Source organism: Numenius arquata, chromosome 11, assembly GCF_964106895.1.
Source record: "Numenius arquata chromosome 11, bNumArq3.hap1.1, whole genome shotgun sequence".
In the NCBI taxonomy this organism is placed as follows: domain Eukaryota; kingdom Metazoa; phylum Chordata; class Aves; order Charadriiformes; family Scolopacidae; genus Numenius; species Numenius arquata.
Window position 1 is genome coordinate 2,588,685 of NC_133586.1, and position 27,627 is coordinate 2,616,311.

The 27,627-nt window shown below is 42.1% G+C and overlaps 2 protein-coding genes and 1 non-coding gene across 4 annotated transcripts; 2 read left to right on the plus strand and 1 right to left on the minus strand.

Moving 5' to 3' along the window:
* TIPIN (TIMELESS interacting protein) lies at positions 1 to 9,814 on the plus strand. The gene is made up of 8 exons (XM_074156784.1): positions 1 to 557; positions 915 to 1,080; positions 2,338 to 2,431; positions 3,323 to 3,398; positions 4,436 to 4,558; positions 5,118 to 5,181; positions 7,201 to 7,398; positions 7,765 to 9,814. Exons 2-8 carry the CDS (start codon positions 948 to 950, stop codon positions 7,920 to 7,922), a joined length of 846 nt encoding a protein of 281 aa, XP_074012885.1. The 5' UTR covers positions 1 to 557; positions 915 to 947; the 3' UTR covers positions 7,923 to 9,814.
* Positions 6,238 to 6,374, plus strand: LOC141470616 (small Cajal body-specific RNA 14). The gene has a single exon (XR_012463499.1).
* DIS3L (DIS3 like exosome 3'-5' exoribonuclease) lies at positions 9,008 to 26,225 on the minus strand. 2 transcript variants are annotated; one of them, XM_074156782.1, is made up of 17 exons: positions 26,051 to 26,225; positions 23,473 to 23,626; positions 22,591 to 22,719; positions 21,806 to 21,941; positions 20,082 to 20,258; positions 19,090 to 19,168; positions 17,954 to 18,133; positions 16,756 to 16,925; positions 15,812 to 15,973; positions 14,866 to 15,113; positions 13,892 to 13,984; positions 12,210 to 12,743; positions 11,559 to 11,713; positions 11,272 to 11,450; positions 10,786 to 10,931; positions 9,608 to 9,782; positions 9,008 to 9,532 (listed from the first exon to the last, which is right to left on the minus strand). In XM_074156782.1, exons 1-17 carry the CDS (start codon positions 26,178 to 26,180, stop codon positions 9,221 to 9,223), a joined length of 3,159 nt encoding a protein of 1,052 aa, XP_074012883.1. In that variant the 5' UTR covers positions 26,181 to 26,225; the 3' UTR covers positions 9,008 to 9,220. The 2 variants fall into 2 exon arrangements, with proteins under 2 accessions (XP_074012883.1, XP_074012884.1); XM_074156783.1 differs by lacking the exons at positions 22,591 to 22,719; positions 26,051 to 26,225 and having other exon boundaries at positions 23,473 to 23,618.
* Positions 26,226 to 27,627: the final 1,402 nt, after the last annotated feature.

The following is a 27,627-nucleotide window of genomic DNA, read 5'->3' on the forward strand; positions in this document are numbered from 1 at the left end:
GGCCCGCCCGGCGGGGCAGGAGGAGGAGGGCGGTGAGGGGGGGGCGCGCTCCGGCTAACGAGCGATCGTTCTTTGGGCTGTGGGCGGACCGAGCTCTCCTGAGAGGGTGGGTGAGGAGCCCTCTTCGCCCCGCTTGCCGCCGATGTGAAGGGGAAAGTCGTGTTTCCCCCGTCTTCCCCTTTCCCCTCGGTGCCTCCGCGCCTCGCGGCTGCTGTGGCGGTGTGAGGGGAGCGGGGCCTGCGCGGCGCCTGGCGGGTTGGGGCTCTGGAGGGAGACTCCAGCTTGCTCCTTCGCTGCCCTCCCTCGCCTCCCTCAGCCTCCGGCTCCCTCAGAGTTTGGCGGCCTGGAGGTAGGGAGCTGCCTGGGGTGTCGCTGAAAACCGCCCGAGAAACAACTTTCCCTTCAAAAAGAGCGGTTCCTGAAGCCTTGGGAACGCAGCCGCCGTGAGACCGGGTCGTCCTAAACCCAGTTGTGCTGATGTGCTAAAGTCTTTGGAATTAGCTTTGCTCAAGGAGCCGGAAAAGGGGAATTCTCTTCCAGACTGCATTTCCAAGTGGGTAAGTTGTAAATCAGATGAGTTATCACCCCCTCCCCCCTCCCCTGAAGTCTTTGATAATCAAGGATGTGAGTGGAAAACAGCCGTCTGGATAAGTGCTTTGGTTTGAATTCCATTTCTTTTGTTGTGTTCCTGTGACCCGTAACTTTAATGAGTTGAAACATGACAAACCCGTGTTTTATTGGGCTTGTCGAGGCTGGGTTGTGTCATCCCTCCGCACGGTATCTGTTACTTAATTTGTATGACGTTATTTTTTCTGGTTGGGAAATCTTTTTTTTCTGGAAAAGCTGTAGACATACTACTGTATATAACTGGTGTTTTGCTGCTTCTCTTTAAACGCTTCTGGTATTTCCTGCAGGAGCGAGGGGGAAAAAAAAGTTTATCCGTGGCAATGATAGATCCTCTAGAGAACAACTTGTTTGATCTTCCTGATTACGAGAATACAGAAGATGAAACGTTCCCACCTCTTCCACCTCCTGCCTCGCCGGGAAGAGACGATGTTGAATGGGCTCAAGCTAATGGAGGTGAACACCTGTGGCCCCTAACGATCCCATTTTGCAGTATAGACAATGAAATGCTGGGAGATTAGTAATACTGGTGTTACACTTTGCTAACTTGAGTTTACTGCATAAAAAATAGCCTTAGGTAGATAAGAAAGCAATTAATAAATTTAGATTGTTATCGCTTCTATGCTTCCGAGTTTGTGGGAGAAGCTTATTTTTGTAGATTCCAGAAAATATGCACACAAATGAACCTGCATAAAATTTGAACTCTTCTGAAAAAATGCTGGTAAAGATAATTATACAGAAGTAATCTATAATTACCTTTTATGCTTTGGATTTCAGACAAGGCAAGAGTTTTAAATGTAGTATTCCAGGGAGGTGTTGGTAGGTTTTGTAGAGCATGTGACCTAGGAAAAATCCAAGATGCTTCAGGACAGTAAGACTCAATTACTTGTATTTGAAAAGATCTTACTGTGTACTGAAAAAGCTAATAGAAAGTATATAGATTTTATTTTTACTATTGTTTACTTCAACTTGTATTTACCTGTAGTGTTAAAGATATGTGTTCTTCCATCCCTGCTCTGTCTGTTCACTAGAAAATAGTTTTTGGATACATTTAGTTCCTTTGTAGATAAAAAGGACAACTTCTGAATTCCTGATGTTCAAAGTAACAAAAAGTAGACGAAGAAATCAGCATGATAACTAATTGCTGTCTCTGAGATGAGATAGGTACTGGTGCCTTGTCTGTTGCAGTCAAAGAATATATACTGGCCCTAATCAAAACCTATATGGACTTTGGTTCTTAAAAGACACATTGATGTGGTCACACATTGCCTCTTTCTCTATTTTTTTTTTTGAAGGGGATGCTGGTGGTTTAAGTCTGTCTTTCAGATCTATCAGTGGAAATTTTGGGACACACCTAGCAAATTATTGATAATTTGAGTTTCTTAACTTTTAGAAGCAGTATCTACTTTCTCTACATTTCTCATCAGAAATACAATATAAAAGTTCTAAGATTAGGAATTTTGCCTTTTAAGGAACCTACTTTGTTGGAAAGTTGATTCCTCAGTATATTTTGAAGAGAGAGATTTATTTCCAGTCTGTCTTGTGGGAGAAGCAAGGTGAAACGTGCAGACATTTGTTTGGAGCACTGTACCTACAATGGAATACTTGTGACTGTTGTCTTTTTGATGGGGTAGAAACTTAAAATTTCCGTGACATAATTCTAGTTGATGTCATTTGAATTACATACTTGAAGTGTGTTATTGTCTTTATTAGAACCAGATGGAAACCAGCAGTCACAAACAAAGGATTCTGCTGCAGCTCCACGGAAAGCAGTTAAAAGACCAATGCCTAAACTAGATGCCCAGAGGTAATTTTTTACAGAATGTTCTTTCCGTGATTACTTTGGTATATGGCAGTGGGAGAATGGTTAAGGTTACTGTGATCCCTTCTTGGTCATAGCCAAGTCAAAGATCATGAGTTTGGGATATGAAAGGGACTCTTGCTTGCTGTATCTCAACCTTTTATCCCTGGCCTACCTGTGTAATGCTATTACTAATGTAACTTTCTTGAAGCCTCTTTGGGACTTAGTACATGACTAATAATTTAAGAGATATTTATTATTTATACATGGGACTTTTTCAGCTTTATTTCCTTTATTTTGCTCAAACATAGTACTATAGATTTATTTGTTTAAAGTGTGCTTCAAAATCTCCATATAATGGTGATTGTAAGGTACTGCTTAAAGTACACTTACACCTGACTTATGTACAAGCTGGATAAACTCTTATACAAAGAGAAAGGATTTTAATATTGTCTTTGCTGTTATCACTAAAATTGGTGTAAGTTCTTTACAAGCAAGGGAAGGAATCTGAGCTTTCAGTCTCTTCTGCTTTAAATATAGTGATGAAGTTAGTGATATCACAGGTGGATGCTCTGCTCAAGCATCTTACTAGTTTTACTTGGCCAATGTAGATCATAGAACTGACTTACCATGTAACAAAAAAGCTCCTTGGGCTAGAAATAGATGTGTGGGTAACTTTTCAAATAAGTCTTTGGTCTTACAGAGTCTCCATCCTATTTTGTGTGCTTTCTTAACGATTTCTAATTCTGTACATTTTTCAAATAGAGCTTTGTAACTTTAGACTATTTAAAAGAATAGGAGGTGGTTTGTGGGGCATTAGTTTTTGTTGTTGGTTTGTTTTTAATTAGATAAAGAAAGTATGGGTTTCAAATAACTTCACGCATTTCCTATCACCAGGTTAATTTCAGAAAGAGGACTTCCAGCCCTGAGACACATGTTTGACAATGTAAAGTTCAAGGGTAAGGGGCATGAGGTAAGACATAGTGAGCTTTTTTTGTTTGTTTGTTTGTTCTTTTGTTTCCTGAGAGCTTAATCTAGAATTGACAGGTTGCTGCCCATCTGGTATGGGGAGAATTGATATTATATTCTGGTTAGCCAGCTTTCTAACAGTATTTGATCGTACCCCGATAGGGTTTGTAGTTGCAAATTAAAAAAAAAAAAAAACCCACACAAAGAAACAAACCAAAACAAACACACGTGAACGTTATAAAAAAAAATAATTTCATGTTGTGATCTTAAAACGGTTTTCCTCTACTTCAAAACCAGAATATCATGTCTGTGGCTCTTAATATTGCCCAAGACTGCCTGCTACATCAGGAATGCCTCTACCATCTCATTTCATGAACCATTTCCTCTCTTAGTGAAAACCTTCCTGCTTTTGTGATACGTCTATCCCAGCTTCTTTAATATTGAAAAAAGTGTGACATACCACTTAAGCAAAGAGAAAGTGGTATTTTCGCTACAAACTGTCTCATTGTCTCTTTAAATATCATCAGACTGTTGCTGTACTTGCAATGATGCCTGTGCATCTCTGGTTTACAGTGAAAATTCATGGTATAAATTTTCTCTTTACAAATGGGGGCACAAAGAAAACTAAGCAATACTGCTGATCTGAGCAAAAATCTTTACTAGATGAGGTTATTTTGATGTACATTCTGTGTGTTCTAAACATCAAAATAAATGCCAGCTGTGCCCTTATGGATTTATTTTTTTTTTCTGTCTGGGTTCAGACCTAGGTTGTTCAGGCGCAACTTCTCAGAAGCCTGTCAGGCGTTTTACAGTATGTACAAATGCTCTTCCTGAACTTGGATCGTTATCCTTCTCATAGCTTGAAATGCTGCTTACAGACGATTGTGAAAGGGTACCCACGCATTCATATCACTTAAATTTTCAAGAGACTTTGGAGCTGCAGATGCCTGATGTTTTCAGAAACGTTACTGTCCTGTTTCCCTCTTTAGTCTCCTGTCTTGGCCAGTTTTTACTAGCTGGATGTCTCGGTTCATATTTTAGGCAGAGGACCTGAAGACACTCATACGACATATGGAACACTGGGCTCATAGATTATTTCCAAAATTGCAATTTGAGGATTTTATTGACAGAGTAGAGTCTTTGGGAAACAAAAAGGAAGTTCAGGTACGTATTAGTCCTGTCAGTGTCTCCTTGGGCAGCACTGAATAGTGTAAGAGGTAGATTTAGGAGAGCAATTATGCAACAAAAGAAGACTGATGTTGTGCATAATGCTAAGGAGTATAATACTACTTAAATTAATTTATCTCCCTTTAAAAAAATCTTTCCAGTGTTTCAGTTTACATTTAGATATAACCTTTCTTTATTTGAATTAGTGCCCCAAAGAATTGGCTTTGACTTTTCCAGGACATCTTTAACCAAAGTAATGTCCTTAAGAGTGCTGGAACTGGTTGGTTTTGGGGTGGGTTGGTTTGGTATTTTTAATGTTTGATCCTGCAAAAGAAGAGTTATGAAGAATGCTGCTTCACCTGGCTAGATGGTGGATGAAGGAAAATGATCCACGGCATTAAAAGTTGTGGGTCAAACAGATGTGTAGTGAATTGGATATTTTTTTCAGAGTAACAAAATGTAAAGAGAAATTGGGAGTAATATTAAAAACATGTCAGTGTCGCCCAAAATCTGTTGTGCCAAATGAAATATCAGTATTTTAATTTCTCATTTGCAGACCTGCCTAAAGCGGATTAGACTTGATCTTCCTATTTTACATGAAGACTTTGTGAGTAATGAAGGTATGCTCTTTGTGCTCTTGGTTCAAGAGTTCAATGCTTAAAATTACTTTTATTTCACCTCCTACTGACCAGAAGTTAATGATCATGATACGCTTTTCTGATGTAGAAGAAATTGTTGAGTAGTCCTCTATTTTAAAATGAGGTTTCTGTGAGACTTAACGATTACAAAACTGACCTGGTACTCTGACTAAAATGCTACATGTATATACAAAAATAAATAAAGGTGTGTGATGTGAAAGGAAATTGAAAATGGGTATTATTACCCACATTGTTAGCAACATTCTTTCAAAAAAAACAACCCCCAGAACTGGAATTATCAAGTGAACACGTTGGTTTGTGTTTGCTCTTGTGAGTGTGCATCTGAAGAGCTCTTGGATCTTCCTAATGCAGAAATCACACACTTGTTACAGCGTTTGTACCACAAGGTGTGACAGAGCAGTCATGGTGTAGTGTTCTTTTTAGGGAAAGTACTCGTTAATGCTTGTGGGCTGTTACGTCTATAGGTCACTCCTGGCATAAGACTTGGTAGTTCTCATATGAAAATCCAGCCACTTAACAAGTAGCTATTTCAAGAGTCTCTTCCAATCAGATGATGGTTTTAGATAGACTAGAAATAAAAAATTCATTTTTCTCTGGAGATCCTCAAGGCCCGCCTGGATGCAGTCCTGAGTAATGTGCTCTGGGCAATCCTGCTTTAGCAGGGAAGTTGGACTAGATGATCTCTAGAGGTCCCTTCCAACTCTGACAATTCCGTGATTCTGTGGGTTTTTTTGTTTTTATAAAAAGAGGGAGCAGAGTTCACCTGGTTGGTTGAAAGCAGCTTTATTAGCAGAAATGAGAGAATTTCATAGTCATTCCGAAGCTGCTTCGCAGGTATTCACACTTTCACTGTGAGTCTCTCTTGAAATGAGGATCCGCCCGTTGTCTAGTTTGTCTTCACTTGAACCTCAGCCTCCAGACAAACCAGTGCTTGGGAAGGGCGTTCTGGAGGCCGAGTTAACCAGTGGTAAAACCCTGCCTCAGCTGTGGGGAGGGCCTTTGGGCAGTTGGTGGCCTGTGGCTGTCTTCGCTCTGGGCTGCATTTGCTAGAAATGGAATGCAGCCGTAAGCAGCCACGAACAGTAAAGCAAATGGTTCCTGCCGACAGGGTCTGTAGAGTGATCAGATTTTTCTGTGCGATGGTTCCATACATTTGTATTTAAATACAAATATGCTGATGTCATGATGGTGCTGATCTGTTCTTGAACTGCTCGTACTGCTATACCTGGTCAGTCTGCAGTTGAAAAACTTGAGTAGGTGCCTTACAGCTTTGAAATAAAAGCTGCAGCTAGAGTATTCTATTAAAAACCAAAACCTTGGTGTCAGCAACTTCTCTATTCACAGGCCTAAAGTGGTGCAGAGGCACAAGCATACTTGGCCTTAGGCACTCTTGAAAACGTGCTCTGCTTCTCTGTTGGTGGGTGAAGTTTGTCTAATGGAGTTGAACCGCTTCTGTTTTGCATGTGTTAATGTTGGCAAATGAGTAAATATTCCATAATAGTAGTACTCTGAATTCAGAACTGACCATTCAGTGTCTTGTGTTCAAACTTCTGATTCCCATCGCTAGTCCCTGCCACTTCCCAGAGGGCAGTGCTGCATGAGTAGGGGTGGGAAGAAAATTATCTGGCCTTTCAGCAGGGATTGCCTGAATTTACTGGCTCTCTTTTAACCTTCAAGCACAGGTTGTCACTGCTGACAACACACAGAGCTGTGCCTCTTTGAATGCAGGCATTTATTGTTGTTGTGTGTTTGGGATGTCTGATAAGCATTGTATGCTCTGAATAGCAGGCCTGTGGACCCAGGCAGGAAATTGCCCGTTAAAACTAAATTATGGAATGATCTTCAGCTGTCAATAAAATGTAGATCATAGAAATGCTTTAAAAACATTCTCTTGACAGATATCTAAAAGTAGGTGTCTCTGGGTTGAAAAGGTTGATTTCTGCCCCTCTTCTCCCTCTCACCCCCCCAATTTTTAACCAGATGGTGCAGGAGAAAGCAATGGACTGGATCCAGCCACTGAGGATGTACGTCCCTGCTCTGACAGTGCAGAAGAACTCGGCTCTCTGTCTGGTACGACTCTCACGGAGGAGCAACAGCAGCGAATCCAGAGGAACAGGCAGCTGGCCCTGGAACGCAGGCTAGCGAAGATGCAGAGTAACAGCCAGTCTCAACCCAACGGTAATAGCTCTGTGACTTAAGCCTTCTTGGTAAGGTCTGTAGCCCAAGAAGCTCATACTCTACAACTGAGCTGCTGAGTCACTTCATGGAGATAGTAGCGGTTTCTAGTAAGGAGCAAAATGGGCAACTCTCAAATATAAACCACGTTCCTGTAGTCAGACTCGCTCTGAAGCTCAGTCAGAACTGCTCTCCCTACTTGTGACAGCTTTGTCTGATGAACTGAAACTCAACTTGCTGCTCATCTCTGGAGTTGGCTTTCTTGCGGAGTGGGATTCTGGTGACAGAAACTGCAGTTAAACACGGCAGCTCTCTTTTCTCGTGGTAGGAAATTGCTTTATGACCTTATTTTTATTTTTTTTTTAACAGAGCTCTCTGCTCATCACTCCGAAGAGGAGTTTAATACCTCATTTGCTCAGGATCCTACAGACCTTACTGAAGACACTCAAGTTACCACAACCAAGGCTGCTGTTACAGAAGCTGAAGATGGAGAGATAGAACTGGAATGTGCCAGTGAAAAGCCGTAACAGTTCCCCAGACTTTGAATGACTTTCTTGACTGAAAGACCCCACTGGTTTGTGTACTATCACTATATTGAAATGTTGCTGGCTCTTTGCACTCTGATTCCAGCGGCTTTACAGAGTCTTCGCCGTGACCCCTGTATGGTTGGACAGACTCTTCTCTTGGAAGTGCAGATGAGCAACTCCCTACACTGGAAGACAGAACAGAGTTCTTCATCTGCATTGGAGACATCTTTTTCCACCTCTCCCAACATTCTCCAGGAAATGTTAATGAGGTTTTGACCTACTTTGAATTTTGTTTACAACTGATGTCACACTGAAGTACCGGGCTATTGACAGGTGGAAGTTTCTACTCAAGCGCTGGTTAGTTGGTTGGGTTTTTTTTTTTTCTTTAATAGAGGGTGTATATATAATAGCAGGTAGGACTGTCTGAAAAGGTCTGCCTGGGTTTTTTTTAAACTTTGTTACCAAGTACCTGTATCTTTTTCTTATAAAATGGAAGCTATTAAATTTCAGAAGTTAAACCTGAACTTCTTGTATGAGGCTGTTACAAATATGTGTCCTATAGCCTTCCCCCTCCCTTGTGCTAGGTCAGACATCTCCTCCCAGATGGTACATCCCTTGGGGGAACCTGCTTTGGCTTTGACCACAGTAGTTATCTTCCTCTGGCTGATTTTGTTCTCTGGCTCCAGGCTTTGTTTCATCCTCTTCTTACAGTCTTGTTTTTCCTTCTTGCAATTCCCGTTTGTGGAATGAACCAGAATCGCCATAAAGGTAAAGCCCTGAGAGTGGTGTTCGTAACAGAAAGTAAACTAAGATGAGAGCAGAACTTAGAGCAGGTGAAATAAGCTCATGTCAACAGGTATTATTTTATGCCAGATGAGCAGCTAGAGGATTTCGATAAACAAAATTCTATATTCTAGATCAGCGTGAAGGAGTTTGCTTTTTATATCCTTGTAGCTGTGAGTTTAACTCACTGAACTCTAGTGGAAGAGCCAACAGCTGTAGGAAATACTCAGGTTTTAAGAATTCATGGACAACACTGGAAAGTAACTTTTTCAATGATAGTTCAAAGAATTCACCACACTGGAGTCTGGAAGATGAGATTTATCATGTATAAAAATATTTCAAAAACTTATACATGTTCATAATCAGATAAAAATAATTCTTATTTTAAATAGTCATTTTGTTTCTTATTAAAAGGATGCCTGAAAATTTAAATACACTGCTTTAAAAAAACCCACCCAACCATACAAAGCAAATAGGAGCAGAACCTCAGGAATGAGCTGGTGCTGGGTGACAGTTCAAGTTCTAACGTCGGCTGAAACATCTAATAGAGCCAGGTCCCTGATCTCCTCCAGCAGCTGGTACAAGCTGGCTCCCTTGGTCTGGCAGTACTCCTTGTAGTCTTCATCCATTACCTCAACGCTTGCTTTTTCTTGGGCGCGCTGAGCCGCCTCTGCCGACTCGCTGACTTCTTTTACCAACTCGGACTTCACCATGTGGAAATTCTTCTGGGAAACCTCTGTGCCTGAAGTCTGGTATGGTGCGTTCCTGATTATTTCCAGCTTGATGGTGTCAGCATGGCAGCGGGAAGTCTGCACGAGTATTTTCACCTTAAAAGCAATATAAAAGTTACTTTATTTCTGATGGTGCTATTTCCTTTTACTTCCTTCAGATTAAATACTCACTGTAATATGATCTAAAAGGCTTAGTGTAACTGATTCTCCAGTGGTTGTAGTGGAAGTGATTTTATTCTGAAAGCGGTGAAGTGATCCAGGCTTCCACTCACAGCTCCTGTCACCTTGACAAGAGATGACTAAGCCTTCTTTGTTTTTCATATATGCTGCACCTTTGATGCCATATCTACAAAAAAGCAGATAGAAGCTGTTCTTATAATCTTCATCCTTGTCAGTTCTCTTAATTTTGAGACCAAGAGAAGGTGAGCTGGGATTGTATAAAAGCAACATAAAGGGGCAAACGCTGTAGCCTGATAACCCTGCTTTGGAGACACAGATGTGCATTGTCAGAGAAACCCTTAGAGTACAGGAAAACAGCATGAAGACGGTGACTGAAGTGTTTTGAAAGCAGTGAAGCAGAAGCGAAATGCAGTCAGTGATCCATGATCTTATGTGTTGGGTGGAGCCTGGAATGGCCGATAATGGAAGAGGAGCAGCGTTACGGGTTATTCTAGAGAGCGCAGTGAGGAAACACTTCTCCATTGGAAGTTACTTAAAAAAACAGCAGTGGAGTTGCACTGGGTTCTCTGGAAGGAAGCCTTTGGTGGCTGGATAGGTTCTGGCTCCAGGCCAAGCTGTGGGGAATGCTGGAGACCACAGGCCCACATTAAGCTGGTTTGGAGCCAAGCCCAGGCTGCATTCATGGAAGTCCAGGGTGTTCATGTAATGGTTTGCTTTACTTAACATCCCTGTCAAATGGGGTTTGGGTTTTGTTTGGGTTGTTTTGGGGGGGTTGTTTTGGTTGTTTTCTAAATGAGAGTTTTTGTGCCTACATTTCTTGTACCTGTTAACTCGCCGGGCAGACAGTGTTGCTACCAGTAACGCACAAAATATTCCAGTCACTGTTCTGCCCTAGCAGCTGCTTGGACAAAAAATGTCCCTTTAATGTTTTGAAGTCAATACATACTGTGCAGCACAGTCTTACATTTCCTCACAGGGACGCCTTTTCAGAGCCAATGCACAGAAAAGCCCTGCTTTTGATTTACAACAAAAATCTAAAATGCAGTCATCAGTCAATGCCAGCCCCTGCTATAAACACTTCCTTTCTCAAGGACCAGAGCCGTTCCCATGGCATTCCAGTAACAATTACGTCTTGTTTTTAAGCTCAATCCAGGCTCTAATCAACTCACCTTGGTACAAAAACCAGCACACCGTTTGTTCGGACTGAGTAGATAACACCATCTGCGATGCAGCGCTCATCCGTTTCTGGGGTTTTGTCTTTGAAGTACATGCACTGGAAGAGTTCAGTAGACTGTTTCTGAGCACGCTGGGCTGCCTACAAACACCCCCCAAAAGGAGAAGACAAACCAACCTAAATAAATATTTCAACGAGCTTGTTTGGATTTGATTTTCATAGTTTCTTTTTCCCATTACCTGTCCCCTAGAAAAATTACCTGTAAAAGGAAATAGTACAAGTAGTACAGGTGAAATAGGAAGTCACTTTTACTACCGCTCTCAGAAGAAAACTGGTATTTGAGTAAAAAAGCCCCAAAGCGTTATCAGTAACAATGAAGTGATATTATGTCACTGTAGTACCCAAAAGCTCAGCCAGGAACTGGGATCCCATTCCCTTGGGCAGCATACAAACGGAGGGAGACGCGCTGTGACCATCTTACCCGGTTTCTGTTATTAATGTGTCTGCACAATTCCTGGAGATCCTTATTACTGAATATATAATCCTTAACATCTCCTTTAGTATCCTTCAGAGTCGCTGCCATCAGGAGTCTGTGGACAACAATATCAGCGTATCTTCTAATGGGAGAAGTGAAATGAGTGTACTTATCTAAGGCAAGTCCTACAAATGAAAAAGGAAGCGGTGATAAGCAATCACAGCAATCAACTGCCTCCCCCCCACTAGTTCAGAAATAATAACAGGAATAGCAATTAAAATTGACAAGAATACCATAATGATGAAACTCATCCTCAGGACAAGAGCCAGTGGAGAAGTACAAGGCGTTAGACATCGCGTGAGTGGCCATAGATCGCAACAGTTTATTTACAATTGGATCCAAGGGGTCGTTTGCTTTATCCAGAGACTCGGCCAATGCTTTGTTAGACCTGTCAAAAAAGGGTTAATTCTGACGAAAATGATGCTATTCCTGTGATGAAGCTCCCAACCCTCTCACAGTATCTTGACAAGGTAATTCTGAATTATTTTGAGTTATTTAAAATGACCGTATTGCACAGAATTAACTTGATTTAAACAAGTACTCTCTTACATTACTATTACAGGAAATACGGCGCAAACAAAGCTATTACAGAGCTTAACCACTGCACGCTGACCGCACACATTCTGGTTGGATATGTCTAAAATTACTCAGACACTGCCTTTTCAGTCCAGCCAGCAGAACGCAGGCAGCCTCTCTTGTTTAGAGCATCACCTCCTGCTCACAGAAAGGTTACGGTAAATTATTATTATTTTTTTTTTAAGAATTGCTATAGAGTGTCTATTAACATCGATACCGAGAACTGTAATGCTTTGTGATGGTCACACAGGCAAACAGTTAATTGCTTAACTTTAATTAAAGCACTGAAGGTAAGTAATAAAAGATACCGTGTGTCTATTGAGAAACCTTTGGCACTGGCACATTCTCGAAGTTCAGTAAAAAACTCCTGTCGCGGTGGAGGGTGTTGACGCAGCAAAGCTTGGTGAGGAAAATCTTCTGAAATCTTTTTTGCCACCCAGTGGTTGGCAAGAATCATACATTCCGCTACTGTCTCGTGCACCTCCAGCGGCTGCTTGGGGATGAGATCGTGGATATTATTTTTATCATCCAATTGCACTCTGATTTCTACCCCTTCTAGTTCCAGAGCACCACAGCTGTCCCGCTGAGCTCGAACGGCTCGTGCTATATCCGTGAGTTTTGATATTGCCCAAACCAGTTCATCCAGCTTCTTCTGTCGAGTTCTTTCATCTAAGTTTTCCAGTTCCAGGATATCACCGATGACGCTTGTGTCTCCATCTATTAATGCCTGTGCTGCTTCGTAAACTAACTTGTACGCAGATCGAATGATGGTTTTCTTGTAGCAGACTCCCAGCATTTCATATGACTCTTTTTCTAGTTCCCACAAGACACTCACAGCATACCTTAAACATAAAATCACAATTCTAGAAATAGTTCTGGTTGACTTAAACTATCAATTCGAGCACATAAAACTTAACAAATTTACAGGTTTCATTCTGTTTTTTTTACTGGAAACATCCTTTTCTTGATAAAACAAACCAATGTTTGTTTTATGAAGAAAACAAAACAAAGCAATGCCACTAACTGATGCACTTGCCTTTCAGTCTCGAGTATCACAATTTAAAAAGTGAGGACCAACTATGTCAGCAGCATTTTCCATCTGTTGGGGCAGTACTTCCCCTGAGATATAAGGCCACATCTCTTTTAAAGCACAGCTATGCTGCAATAGTTATTGCTATAGAATCACAGAATCACAGAGTGATACGGGGTTGGAAGGGACCTCTGGAGATCATCTAGTCCAACCCCCTGCCACAGCAGGTCCACCCAAAGCAGGCTGCACAGGAACGTGTCCAGACGGGTTTTGAATGTCTCCAGAGATGGAGACTCCACCACCTCTCTGGGCTCTGCCACCCTCAAAGTAAAGAAGTTCCTCCTCATGTTTAGATGGAACTTCTTATGTTCAAAAGTTTGTGCCCATTACCTCTTGTCCTGTCACTGGGCACCACTGAAAAAACACTGGCCCCATCCTCTTGACACCCACCCTTTAAGTATTTATAGGCGTTGATCAGATCCCCCCTCAGTCTCCTCCAGACTAAAAAGACCCAAGTCCCTCAGCCTTTCATCATAAGAGAGATGTTCTAGGCCTCTCATCATCTTTGTAGCCCTGTTATTCATTTTTATTTTATTAGTCAGATGCATCCACAATGAACATATCTGCACCCTGCATATCCTCACACCAATGAGCCAATTAACCCCGTAAACCATAATGAAATGGGGTAACGGCATGTTTGATGAACAGCACAGTAGTAAAAACTGTGACTATTCATGTGGGTACACGCACTCCAGACTGAAACCCATGTGAAAAAACCTTAGGTTGCTGTTTAAATCCAAAGCAAATTGCTAAGGGTATGGGGAAACATTATCGGAAGACAAGACAGTCACTGGATAATACTGTATTTCAGCTTTTTCTGACTCCATACTGTTCTGCTTACAAGTAGTAGCACAGAATTCAAAAAGCAAGCACACAAGCAGTTCCTACACAAAATCTTACCTATCAACTCCACTGAGAAGAGAGCATACGTCAGCACTCAAGACGGAGGGCAGCATGTCGTAACGACGATCCGCTAAATAATAAGTTGTTGCCCTGGGGAATAAAATACATTTACTGTTCTTCTCCCAAGGACTCGCTGGTGTGTATCTCCCAAGCAGTTCGCATTATAAGCGTGACTTCAGCAAAACACAGCACGTACCATGATTTTAAAAGGTTATTCTTACAGAATTCACACAAGTGCAATACCGAAGTCAAATTATTTAAATAACTATTAGTATAGTACAAGCCTAATTTTGCCTTCCTCGGTATCTTGAAGTGCCATTAAGGCCAGAGTTGGAGCTGCACAAAATATGCTCAACTACGGTCACTTCATATTTATATCAAACACCTCTGCTAGCTGTAACATTTCTTTGCATCTACAAAGAATACATTTCATGAAGTGATTCAGCAGTTTCAGTTCAAAACAGTGGCAATAACAGAAAAAGACGACCAAAATATTTGGCATATTACATCACAAGATTGAATATTGAAACGTAAGTCTGACAAATGCCTCTGGAATTAAATTCATGTAAGACTTAATTCAATTTTGTGGATGTTCTATGTTCTGTGTGAAGATTCATCTCCCTTGGAATGCTAACAAGTGGTTTGTAAATACTTCAAATCACAAATGTTAAAGTAGACTATAAAGCAAACACTAGTGATTGGGGAATGATAAACTTAAATTATAAATTTGTGGAAAAGAGCAATTTGATAGTAAAAGGGTGAAGCAATAGGTCAGAAAGCAGTTTCCTCCCCAGTAGGCCTATTTTATCCAAATAAAAGTGAAATATCACTAGTTATATATTGGTTTTAATGAGATGTTTCCATGGCATGCAAGAAGAACGAATGTTTCCACTCTTCCAATGTTTCTCAGTATTTCCTTACGGCAGCATCACAAACTCCATAAATTCTCTAATTTTTAGGAAATAATTTACCTTGCTCTGGCCTCAACATCAGTGTAAGAATTTGCTGCCACAAAGTGGGTTACATCTGCGATGTGGACACCTAACTCGAGATTCCCATTAGGCAGAGTCCTCACGGAGAGCGCGTCATCCACGTCCTCGCAGCCTTTTGGGTCAATGCTGAATATCAAGTGTGTGTCTCTCAAGTCGAGACGCCTTTTTTCCTCCTCTGGATTCACTTTCCATGGATGCTTTGAAGAACTCACGGGCATTTCACTCATCTGTACAAAAATATTATGGATGAATACACAATTATATCTTTTCTTCAAAACAAAGCCAACAAACTAGATTTAGCTCTTCCTTTTCTACTCCATTAATTGTTCTGTGTACTTTTTGATCGTAGATAAATTGTTCTTTCCTTGCATTTTCCAAGTCAGTCTATTAAATTTACTTCACGGAAATTATGAAACAATTGAAAAGAATGTTACACATATTATTAACAACTGCTATTATTGTGGCGATATTGCAGCTCTGGCAGACATCACCACTGTATATTGGTTTTTTTACATTCTTTTTCTTTCAATCGTATGTATAATATCTATGAGAGCTGGTTCCTCTCCTTGTTGAAGATAAAAAGATTTAAGATAATGATTTCAGTAGCTCTGTGCCTTTAGGATCAGTACCATAAATACATATTAAAGACAGTAATATCTTAATAGTCTACCTCAAATTAGAATTAAGAGTTTGTAATCTTCTCCACGTAGAAAACATACTGTCTTAAAGTCGCTCTTGACTTGAAAATTCATAGTATCTACAGAACCACTGATCCAAAAGTAAGTCCAGAAAAATGACCTATAAACAGTTTTCGGTTTTCAAAAACCTGTTGGCAACTAAGACATTCAGCTGTAAGAGGGTCCCTCTCTTTAAACAAGACCCCGGAAAACAACAGAGAAGAACGTATCTAATCACAAAAACTAACCTGGATTTCTGAGAAAGGGGCGACACAAATGCTGTTCTCCACCAGAATAGCTGCAATTTCTCCCTCGAGATCCCCAATTCTTCCTAAAACTCTCACAAAGTGTCCATTTGGATACACAGAAGTCGACTCCCAAGAGTCAATACGCACGACAATCCTGTAGTCCTGCAGCAAGACAATTCTGTTAGAACAGCAAGCAACAGAAATACTCCAGAGGCAAACAATGCAATCTAGAGACTGGCAACTCTGAACACTTCATAGAAAGGAGAAAGAGACCCACAAGGAGAAGCACACAAACAAATACTAATAATTACACTTCTTTCCCGATCAAAGACCCGCTTGGGATCATTATATGGAGAATCTCTCTATTAAAGTGTAAAAATAAAAGCAAAACCAAGATGCACACAAATATTCTTATACCAGAAGAGACACAATGGGAATTTACTTCTTGGTTGTGAAGAAGTACTTAACATTACAAGGTAAAAGGAGCAAGGAATGAACAAACCCATGTTTCTTCTTTCTACAGCAATGGCAAGCTAATCATAATTCATTATCAATTTGTTGAAAAGCTCTTACTACTTTCATCAAAGTTCACATATAGGCAGAGATCCAACAAAGCCACATGGGCTATTACAATTTATATGTATATATATATACCCCATATATGACCTGTATCAGAAAAAAACAGAGCAAGTAGTACAGAAACGGTCAGGGGACCTGAACTGTGGCCAAATTCAGAACTCAAATAATCTTTATTACCTGAAGCTGATGCAGTTTTGACAGGAATTGAAAGCATTCCTTCAAGGCAGAAATTGAACTACTCTCAGAGACTTAACTTTATTAATAGTTTTACCCATGTTTTTGCCAAGGAAACATCCTCAGAGAGCATGTAACGCCCACACAATTTTGTAGGAACACAGAATAGAGAAACACTTCTGTCAAATTACCTGTAATGCTTCAGCTTGCTGGGTGCTGATCCGGATTTTGGGAATTCGATAGTCCCAAGGTGTAACAAGGATTTTCTGTGTGTTTCTGCCCTGGGACTGGTTCTCTTCTTTAGAGGGGAAAGTGACCACGTAATCTCTCCAGTTCTTTTGAATGATTCCAACAACTTTACCTTTTAATGAGGAATATTGTTGGCTGTTACATTAAAGAGTTAAACAGGAACATGAAAGCAAACACGTGGGAGGTATAGAAGACATTGTTTTGTGATATGAACGAATGTGTCCCCAAATCTGTACTACAATTGCTACCAACATATGGTATGGAGACAACATAACAAGTTCGTTATAAATTATTGTTGGCACAGCCAGATTTTAATGAGCTTTTATCTCTGTGGATACTAACTCACTGTATAGATTTCAACTGATACAGTACATAAATTATTCAGAGAGGTTCCCACTACTACCAAAATGTGGCCAATTCTAGTAAAAAATACAGAAAATTTTTAATAGCAAAGATCAAAACCAAACAGCATTGTCTTGCAGGAAGAAAATGAACCTCCTAAAACTTTTAACTGTGACCTCAGCAAAATTTTAAGATGTAGCTATGCCTGCAGAGTAATATTTTCAAATAAGACTCTAACTTCCCATGGTACACAGACTTGTCCCATTGTAATGGGAGCTGGCTACTTCTTCACCTAAGATAAAAAAAAAAAAAACCTTCATCCTGAAGATTATTTGTCATCAAGGAATGAAAGGATGCTGTTATCTTTCTGTATAATCAACAGTGATAGCAGAGGACCTGAGTGCACATTCTGGTAAATTGGTCTCTATTGGAATGGCAGTTTGTTTCTTGTAGAGCTGTGAAGAATGACAGCATGTGTTTGGGTAGTTAACGTATTCCAAACTCAATTATTTTAGGAAGATAACTACAATATTTCAGCTATTTCTACGAATAAAATTAAAAAGAGAAAAAAAGGGGGGGGGGGCAGGATTTGCACATAGAAAGAACCCAGTGGCCTTCTTGTTGGGATATGTTAGAATGCTTTCATTTGGGAGAATCACATCAAATTTACTATGGTGCAAAACATGGGACAATCACAGAAATCAAGGGGAGGGACTGTATAATGAAGAGTACATCCCAGCTTGGACCAAGGAAGTGAGGTGACCTTCACAAAACACTGCACCGTGCTGTCTACGTTACCTGTGGGCATGGGGTCACCAGTGGTGTCTGCGGGTGCTTTATCCTCGCTCTCATTTTCGCAAAGGGCAACGATCCTTCCTTTCCACTCATGCAGAGGCAGTAACTCAACAGCTACCACATCACCATGGATTGCACGATTCCGAGCTTTGGCCCCATAAATAAGGATGTCACTTTGAAGTTCTAAATTTAAAATAAAGAGAACTATAAAATGCTAGAAAATTCAAATCCCTACTCTTGGCAGCACTCTGCTAAAATAACAATGACATTTGCAATATGATTTCTTCCGAAATGGACTATTGGCAAGTGGTTTATGTTGTTAAGAAAATTAAAACCGTTCCCTCATTTTTTTTAAAGGAGATATTAAGCAATTCTGTAAGTAATCTCTGGGATAAAAAGCAGCACAGGCTAGGATGAGTTCATTGTTCTTAGGCAGCAGCTTTAAAAACACACAACAGAGTTAAAGTGTGGAAACCACTGCCACAGGATTCTGGGCAGGGGCCAGAATTAAACAAGGTTTAAAAAAAGGATTAATATATTAAACACTGGTTTGACTGCAGGGCCTGTCACCAGAACGTGTGAAAGTACTTACTAGTGAAAGCTGGGACAATGTATCTGTGCAAGGACAATGCGCTGTTCCTTCAAAGGTATTTATTACTAACTCCCACCAGAAAGACAATACTGATGTTCCAGTCTGATCCAAAAGGCATTTTTCCTATTATGGTCACAACGACCAGCTTCCTAATCCCACCAACACCTACGCAAACAGTTATTTCAGTCGAGCAAGTGGCCATGTGAAGTTAGAGCAAAGCACAGAGATAACAATTTGCATCGATACGCCGCAACTTCAGGAAAGGTCTAAGAAAACCTGTTGGTGGGACAAGAATCCATAACATGGCCAAAGGTACTAAGACAGAGGAAGGAGGACATAAAAGATATTGTTTTCTCATGAGGCCCGCCCTCTGAGTTCATCTTCAGCCTCCTCCGCAGCCCATGAAAATAACCCAAGCATTGGAGTGTCTTAGCTTTCATCTTATTTAATAGCTGAACAGCCACATACATATGGCTACGTGGTTTCCTGTAAAAAGCGCAAGCAGCATCAAAAAGGCATTGAGTAAATCCTCTCATCATCTTTTCACCTGTTTCTTTGCTGCCAAATCCCTCAAGTCGAACAAAAGCTTCCAGTTGTGCTCTATGCTTGTTGACATTCAGCGTACCCTGAAAGAAAAGAGCAAATCAATAAACAGAATGAAACAGTCACGCCTCTAAATAGCCAACTTTAAAGTATAACATTTTAGGGCTTACAATTTTTTAAGATAAATTAGTAGTTTTTATTGATACGTAGGTTATTCTGAACATAACTCTGCTCTCTGGACTGGGAGAATGTACGGTGCAGAACTCGCTTCTGGAAAAGAATGGTCAAATTTAAAAGAACTTTAAGAACAAATTTAAAGGAACTGCTCAAAGCTGGTAAAGGTCCATTTATTCAAATCCCAGGCCAGGTACTTCTGCTGCCTGCCTTAATATGGAACCTGGAGTTACTCCTACAAGAAAGAAAATCCCCAGTCTTTCTGTTCATACTCCATTCTTGCCTCGCTGCTGAAATTGCCAAGAAAGGAAAAATTACTACCTCTAATTCTTTAAATTTTTAAGAGAAGGACACTTGTCCACCAACAATCCATATTAAGGCCCTGAACAGCCATAAAACTATAAATTAATTTCACTGACTGAGAGATCTCTGGGCAAACGAAGTAAGAAATGCTGCCCTTGTACAGCATTTTTTATATTTAGGAATGAGATATAGCTGCTTCGTATCACACTCAGTTTCTCAATTTACAGGTATATCACATATCAACCTGAAGAAAAATCCATAGCAAATTTAAGATCCTGAGTAACAAATTCTCATTTTTCCTTCTCCAAGAGAAAAAAAAAACAACCCTAGGTGTTCACAAGATGAAGTAGGGGTTGAGACTCCTAATCCCTTCCATCCTCTGACTCTTGCTTTTGTGTTTTTTTTTCCCTTTTCCCACTATAGCAATATTTCTTTATCTAATCAGTCTAATTCCAACAACTAAAGGGACCAAGTGGAAGACTGCATTGTTCTGTGGATGCTCTCTCTAGAGCAAATTACCTGTATATATCTGCCAGATTTAATTCCAGCCTCCAATATTTCCACAGGTAAGTGCTCAGGATATTCTTTTCCATGGTTTTCTTGGCTTTCACTCTCCCGTTCACGCCGAGCTTGAAGTATAGAATCAAAGAGTTCATGGGCTGGCTTTAAGTCAGGCCAAAAGTTATCCAAGTAATTCTGTATGCACATATATAGACAAACATGAAAGTATTTAGAGGTCTCTCTTCTTTTAATAATGCCTTTGGAAAGCCCATAATGGATAAGAGCTGTCTCATATGCTATCCTCAAACAGCACATCCAAGTGGTAACGATGTGTCTGCTCTACAGCTTTGTTCCAGATTCAACCTAATTCATTTGTTAAATACAACAAAGGAGGCACAACTGTTAAGACCACATCCTAAACTAGAGATTCACAAACTTTTACCACCAATATACCCCATCCAACCTACATGCTTCTTGTAAAGTGCAACAGCAGAAAAAAATCAAACTGGCAACCCACTATTATTTTGTACACTTTTTATATGACTTTGTACGCTACATTTGGGCCACTTTCCATTGTCTCTTAACAATTAAAAAAAAAACAAGCATCATTTCCCCCTCTACTCTGCCCTGATGAGGCCCCATCTGGAGTACTGTGTCCAGTTCTGGGCTCCCCAGTTCAAGAAGGACAAGGAACTGCTGGAGAGGGTACAGCAGAGGGCTACAAAGATGATGAGGGGCCTGGAACATCTCCCTTACGAGGAGAGGCTGAAGGAGTTGGGTCTTTTTAGTCTAGAGAAGAGAAGACTGAGGGGGGACCTGATCAACGCCTATAAATACTTCAAGGGTGGGTGTCAAGAGGATGGAGCCAGTCTTCCTTCAGTGGTGCCCAGTGACAGGACAAGAGGTAACGGGCACAAAGTTGAACTTAGAAAGTTCCATCTAAACATGAGGAGGAACTTCTTTCCTGTGAGGGTGGCAGAGCCCTGGAAGAGGCTGCCCAGAGAGGTGGTGGAGTCTCCATCTCTGGAGACATTCAAAACCCGCCTGGAAACATTCCTGTGCAACCTGCTCTGGGTGGACCTGCTTTGGCAGGGGGGTTGGACTGGGTGATCTCCAGAGGTCCCTTCCAACCCCGTATCATTCTGTGATTCTGTGATCATCATTTTTATACAGCTTTAAGGTAAATCTGCTTGGTCCTGTTTTTACTCAACATCCTTTCACAGCTAAACATAAACATCCCGTGCACTCCCACTGAATGCAAGTGGTATCAGAGATCAACAGCTTAATGACGAATGAATTACCTCCTCACACATCACTGTATCCAAAGTAGTCACAACGAAATGAAATCAGCAGAATAACGCTAATGGATATTTAGGCTAAGCTGTTTATGGACTGCTTGCACTACAAGTTAGACAGCTGGCTGAGGTAACTGACCATTGTTCACCAATGCTCGATTCTTTAAAAACAAGGAAAACAATGAAAAGGGCTCCTAAGAAGGATGACGTCTATCTTTAGAGCTGCAGTTTTCCTTTTCAGTTCTCTGGCACTGCCACCATTTTTTATGACATTCCCATGACTGACATCTTTGCTGTCTTTGATAAATGAAGGCATGAGTTAGCATCATAGGTTTCTTAAACGTAAACTCTGAAATGATTTGCACTATACATTGGGCTCTGATGCACTTGCTTCATCATTTTGATGCAGTGTAAAGGAAACCTTCTTCGATTTTTCTGGCATGTTACCTTGAAGGAAATCACAAACACTCCTTCTGTTTCATTTCCGTACTGCTTGATAGCATCTTCATCTTCTGTTACCATAACAACTGGCATCTGACCCAAGCAGTGATTAAAATACCAGACAGCTGCGTTGTAAATACTCCTAGAAAAGCAAAGTTTGAAATAAGATTCCTGGCATATCTCATTTGTTACTTGCAAGACATTTGCAGGCTTCGTATAAATGAGATTTTGGGTTAACACGCACAGTTTTGAGATATATACTCAAAGCTACATAAACCTTGTATCTGCAAGATTTTTTATATGCCATACATAAGCACCAAGAGAATAGAGGAAAATAAATTGTTTCCTCCCCAATACACCCACTTGTGCCCCAGCTGCAACATAATGTATTGTTCCTCTGAGTGAAAGTTTGTAAAAAGCAACTTGGAACTGCCAAGACTCCAATGCCATGGTGTTTGCAGGCTACCAAACACTACATCAAACAGCCCGATAAGGTGAGCTTGATCTATTAATTATGCTAAATTATTCTTTAAAATGGCTGTGTAACTTTAAAATGATCCAGCTTTTTTTTTTTAGCATTATTGCATTTAGTTAAGTACACTTTTATCTATTTGCCTAAGAAAACAATGTTGACACTTTGTTAATCACAAAAGGACAGACTTTCAGTTACTGTGAACCGTTTGAGGTGAGCAGAGAAAGAGTATGAACTCTCACGTACCCAATGCAGGCTAATGTTCCTAAATACAATGTCACAATGTTATCAGGGTAGTACCACGTAAGTGAAAACAAACCTGGTCTGCCATTTCTCAATGGATTCTCCCTTCTCTCTTGGCAAATAAGAATGCTGGTGGAATTCATTAACAAACACAATACAGTCATGACGGGCATCCTTTACTAGATTTCGTAACTTGTTGTACTGCCTGGAATACGAAAAAGATAAATATAGTCTTGTGCTTTCTTTTGGTAATGCTATTTTAACTCCAGCTGAAAAACTCAACTAAAAGTACTGTCATGCACAAAGAAATGCATTCATTAAAATACACCATTGATGATAAAACCTAAAACATCATCTGTAAGCAAGCTTTTCTGATTTCCATTATGAATGCTTTGGATTTTTAAATATATTTGCTTTCCAATAAGCCCCCCAAAACATCATAAGCATTCAGGAACTTATTTTATCACTTCTGGGAGAAGAGCTATTTCTTCAAAGGTGTTTGAGCTTTAGCAATATAGGAAGACCTTGATAGCAAATTGCACACTTACATGCTATGGCAATGCATACGTTAATGTCTAGCAATATAAGTACATATAACAGTATTAATTGCTCAGACAAATGCTCAGTCTTTAATACAGCAAACCAAAACCAAGTCCATAATCTAGTTGTGGCACATGACATATCATTTCTGCAAAGACTACTTAATTCCTGCCACAAGCCATCTGATTAGTTAATATCGCTCCTGTCAAGTGAAAACTGTGACAGGCACTGACGTCCACGGATCACAAAGGTTCACAGTTGCTTTCTCTTCAGAAAAATTACATTAAGATACCTGAAAGACCTAAAAACCAATTAAACACAGTATATTTGCTGACATGGGGTTATTGTGCTTAAATATACATTTTATAAAGTTACCATCTTTACTTCAATTTAAATTAAGTTATTTTAGGATAAGTACCTGCGTCCTTTTTGATGTTGCACAGCTTGACATGCTGTTTGCATGAAAATAATACCTTTCAGCTCCGGAAACTCGAGAATCTCAAGGTAATCTTGAACAACCTTGCAGTCGGGGACAACATAATGTGTAACATCATCCGATAACAACTTGCCATCTAAAATATAATTCAGAGTTTAAAGGTTTAAACTTTCAGTTGCAATACCGGTTTCTCAAAAATACTTTCAGATGTCAGGAAATTAGAGTTGTCTTCAAAGGTATGAAAGTATCTCTTTTTCTGATACAAAATTATGACTACTATGGTACAATTCTGTGGTACAATCTCTAAATTTGTGACAGAACCCTTTCGCATCCACTGATGAAAAAAATTTAGTGCAAATGCTATCCAAATGAGTGAAAAAGATCCACTTTCACTATGAAAAGGATGTAACTTGAAGAGTGCAGGTAACAGTTCTTTTTCCTCTACTTCCATATGAAAAAAGAGACTATACATCTGCCACAGAAAATCTTTTAATGGAATTTTCAAAGGATGCATAATTACGGGTACTTCTGTTACGCTGCATCCACAGATCTCTCTATTCAACAATATCCATTTACCGCAGACTCTTTTTCTATATTTTTACATAAAAGAATACAGATAAGGGTACACACAAAGAAAAGCAATACTACTGCAAAGAGAAGATGTTCTTGAATCTAAGCTATTAACCAGCATCGTTAAGTTTCTCTCAAGAGACCCCATCCTTTAGGAATACGCCATCAAAATACTACAGCTGACCCATCATAGATGGCATCTTAAAACATACCTCAAAAATAATGAGTTGAATTGCTTTAGATATTTCAAAGATTACCCGACAAACTTTTGGGCAGGGGGGATCTCCACTGTATTTTCTCTCAACGCTATTTATTCCTTATGATATTACAACCACTAAACTTACAGTAGTACAAGCCAATTGCACACAACAAAAGTATATAGATCTTGACAAGTCAGGGTATTTTCATGTATTTCTTAGAAGCTGACACAGGACAATCTGTCTATTAACTGTGATCACTAAAAGTGTGAATCCAGTCAGCACAATTCTGCATACAGTAACACGGCTACAGCTCACAATGAAGGCATATAATGGATGATGGCAGAATGTATACAAGAAAGCTAATATTTATTAATACTTCAAAAGGGCATTAAAAGTGAAACGTCACCGGAAGATTTATGTAATTGCCCACATTAAGCTATCCTTGCCTAACCTGTACATCTAGATCAGAGTAACTACTAAGTAGGCACAACATTACAAATATCTGTAGATATGATTTATGCAGGCATCTCTCACACGGCATGAAATAAGTCTCCTCAGCACATTGTGTAGAGTCAGGAATGGAAACAAATGTTCACCTCACCTCTGAGCTACCTAGAATAATTACAAACAGACATACTCTGATACTCATCTACAGCACAATTTACATTTAAGTGCAGAAGAGGGGAAGTTAGGTATGGTACGAGAGGTAATAAGACTTTTTTTCTGGTATGTGCCTGTAACTTATCCTTAAGGAATTCATAACCAAATGCAATACATTAGGCAGCTATTAACTACCACTAGTCCTGACATCCCAGATAGCAGTAATAGGTTGGATATTATGTTAGTTATTTGCCCGCCTGTTTCTTGCGCCAAATAAATTGTGCTATTTAACAACAAAAAAAAACCCATCCTGAAATATCAGCCAAAGGTCACACGATGATCTATGATGCACATAATAGCACCACAGTATGTAAAAACAACAACAAATGTAGACATCACAGAGGCTGGCAGCCTTCCCATGTCCGGAATGGCCAGATATAATACAGGCAATTACATTTAATTACTAAACAGAAATAACTGCCGATGCAGAATTACAATCACTTCAGGACTACAGCTTGGCCCCACTGTAAGGATACTCAACAGGTACGTATAGAATTTAATTCATGCTATAAACCACCACTCTGCAGAAATTAGTGCATTTTAAGAGAGCTTTTAAAAAACGGAAGCGTGAAACTTGCGATACCCGTTAGCCTTTTATCCCTGTGTGTAAACTGTTCACAGTCAAATCCTGTAACAACCAACTTCTCAATCCCTTTTTCTCTTAACGCCTCGTTTCTTTCTGGACGATTTTCGCTCTGAAGGAGCGCTTTTGCCGTATCCCTGATTTGGGACCGCTCCGTTTTTCCACGACTATGCCCGCTGTTGCCCAGGACGGGCCATGCCCGGCCCGGGACGGCAAAGGGGGGCTCCTGGCCGAGCCTCCGGCCCCCACCTCCTCCCCACCTCCCTCTCACCCTTATTTCTCTTTTATTCACCGCTTGTCCCGCTCGCTGTCCCCCCGCACCCGCGACAGGTCCCGCCGGGTCCTGTCAGGCCTGGCAGCCCCGTCCGTCCAGGCCGTGTGGGATCTCCTCCGCCCAGAGATCACAGTTTCGCTCCGACGAGCGCTGAGGCACAAGGGCCCCCCGGAGGAGAAGCCGCCCACCGCTCCACCTCGGGCGATGCCGGCTCTGGTTTCCCTCCCTCTTCTTCCCGGAGCCCCCCAGCCTCCCTCCCTCAGCCCCCCTCACCGCGAGGACAGGCGGCCCGGCACAGGGCGCTGCGGCACGGCACGTCGGGGCGCAGGTAGTGCTCCCGCACCACCCGCACCGAGCGGCCCTGCTGGCCCCGCAGCTGCAGCACCTTCTCGGTGCGGAGCATTGGGGCGGCGGGAAGCGGCGGCGCCTCGGCCGGGCCCGTGGCTCCCAGGGCGCTTGCGCATGGTGCGGCGGGCGGTGCAACCGTAGGAGGCAGGGCCTCAGTGGAGGGGCGGGAAAGGATCGCCCTGGTGGCGGCGGCGCTGCTGGGGCGCCCTGAGGGGTGGCTGTGAGGGATAGGCGGGAGCGAGTTGAGGGAGCCGGGGTCGCAGCTGAGGGACAGACGGGAGAGAGCTGAGGGAACCGGGGCCGCCAGCTGAGGGGCGGCTCTGAGGGACACGCGGGAGCAAGCGGACGGGACCGGGGCCGCAGACTGAGGGGCTGGCGGAAGCGAGCTGAGGGGACACGCTGAGGGAACCAGGGCAGCAGCTGAGAGGAGACTGAGGCACAGACGGGAGCGAACTGAGGGAGCCGGCTCCGCGGCTGAGGGGAAGCGCTGAGGGACAGGCGGGAAGGAGCTGAGGGAACTGGGGCCGCAGCTGAGAAGAGACTGAGGGGCAGGCGGGAGCGAGCTGAGGGGACCGGTGCCGCTGCTGAGGAACAGGCAGGAAGGAGCTGAGGGAACCGGGGCCGCGGCTGAGGAACAGGCAGGAAGGAGCTGAGGGAACCGGGGCCGCGGCTGAGGGACAGGCGGGAGCGAGCTGAGGGAACCGGGGCCGCGGCTGAGGGACAGGCGGGAAGGAGCTGAGGGAACCGGGGCCGCGGCTGAGGGACAGGCGGGAAGGAGCTGAGGGAACGGGGGCCGCGGCTGAGGGACAGGCGGGAGCGAGCTGAGGGAACCGGGGCCGCGGCTGAGGGACAGGCGGGAAGGAGCTGAGGGAACCGGGGCCGCGGCTGAGGGACAGGCGGGAGCGAGCTGAGGGAACCGGGGCCGCGGCTGAGGGACAGGCAGGAAGGAGCTGAGGGGACCGGGGCCGCGGCTGAGGGACAGGCGGGAGCGAGCTGAGGGAACCGGGGCCGCGGCTGAGGGGCGGCTCTGAGGGGCTGGGGCCGGGTGGGGCTGAGGGGCAGACCGCCCATCGGCGGGTTCAGAGCCCTGGAAGAGCCCTTGTTTGTGCGGCTGGGTGAGCAGAGAGGACAGATCCCCTTCCAGTGAGGGAAACCCGAGAGATTTGGGGTACAGGGATGAAAAAGTGGCTGGGCAATGGAAGCCATGGAAGGCAAATGAGAAGAACCTGTTAAAGTCTGTTAGGCTGCAGTGGCATTAGGTTGGGGTGGTTATGGTGAAGATACGTGTGGGGATTTTCCGTTTGTTTTTGGGATTCCTGTTACAAGGGCAGTGATGTGGGTTTTGGTACTGGAGGATAGAAAAGGGTCCAGGGAAGAACAAGAACAGGCCAAGCTGTAGTCCTAAACTGTAGTCCTGAGTAAATGCATGCGTGTGAACCTCCGTGGTCTTTCATGGCATCTTCCAGGAGAAATCCCAGGTCCGTTCCTCAGATCGTTGGATT